This window comes from Habropoda laboriosa, unplaced genomic scaffold (genome assembly GCF_001263275.1).
Source record: "Habropoda laboriosa isolate 0110345459 unplaced genomic scaffold, ASM126327v1 scaffold30, whole genome shotgun sequence".
NCBI classification, from domain to species: domain Eukaryota; kingdom Metazoa; phylum Arthropoda; class Insecta; order Hymenoptera; family Apidae; genus Habropoda; species Habropoda laboriosa.
This window is the reverse complement of record NW_017100178.1, coordinates 2,105,248-2,105,869: the sequence shown is the minus strand read 5'-3', so window position 1 is coordinate 2,105,869 and position 622 is coordinate 2,105,248. Positions and strand designations below refer to the sequence as shown.

Sequence of the window (622 nt, the reverse complement as noted above, 5' to 3'; positions counted from 1 at the left end):
TTCTAGTAACTTATTCGTAGAGCATATTGTATTGCACTAGTTTTACTCTTTTGATTATTATTTTTAGAAATTCCGCAGTTCTCAACTTGCTATTTCAATTTCAATGGAATGAAATAAACAAAATAAAAACATTTAAAAGAAATTAATGATGAAAAGGACTGCATATAAAACTTTATTTTTTTAAATTTTGATTCGATATATTTCGATACATAAAACGAGAATTCTTACTCAGTGGAGTTGGTTCGAATCTAAACAGACCTAAGCAACATGGATATCCGTTAGTACGTAGTGAAAGTACCTTGTTGTAACAAATTTTTAAAGAATCGTGCCTGTAGAGTGAAGTCTGTATTATTGGAATAAATACGAATAATTGTTTTGATTTTACTGAAAACAAAGAAAATGTTAACTGCTGCTGCAAATTCGTTATCAAATAACGGAGGGTCTTACAGCAATGACAGGCCGTCAAGTACAGCAGATCCAGAACTCGCTACTGATCCCGCTTCGGGTGGATTTTTTCATTCCGATTATAAGAAGTAAATGTTTTAATAATGGGCATTTTATCTATGAAAAAATATTTTAATATGATTTACAATTTTTTTTAAATGTAATAAAAATGTTTAAC

The 622-nt window shown here is 29.3% G+C and overlaps 1 protein-coding gene across 1 annotated transcript in view; it reads left to right on the top strand.

Moving 5' to 3' along the window:
• Positions 1-280: 280 nt before the first annotated feature.
• LOC108578960 (AP-3 complex subunit beta-2) overlaps positions 281-622 on the top strand; it is a 5,422-nt gene continuing 5,080 nt past the window's right edge. Inside the window, exon 1 of the mRNA XM_017942382.1 lies at positions 281-533. Within this exon, the coding sequence (XP_017797871.1) occupies positions 400-533 (134 nt within the window). The 5' untranslated portion in view covers positions 281-399. The remainder of the gene's footprint in view (positions 534-622) is intronic.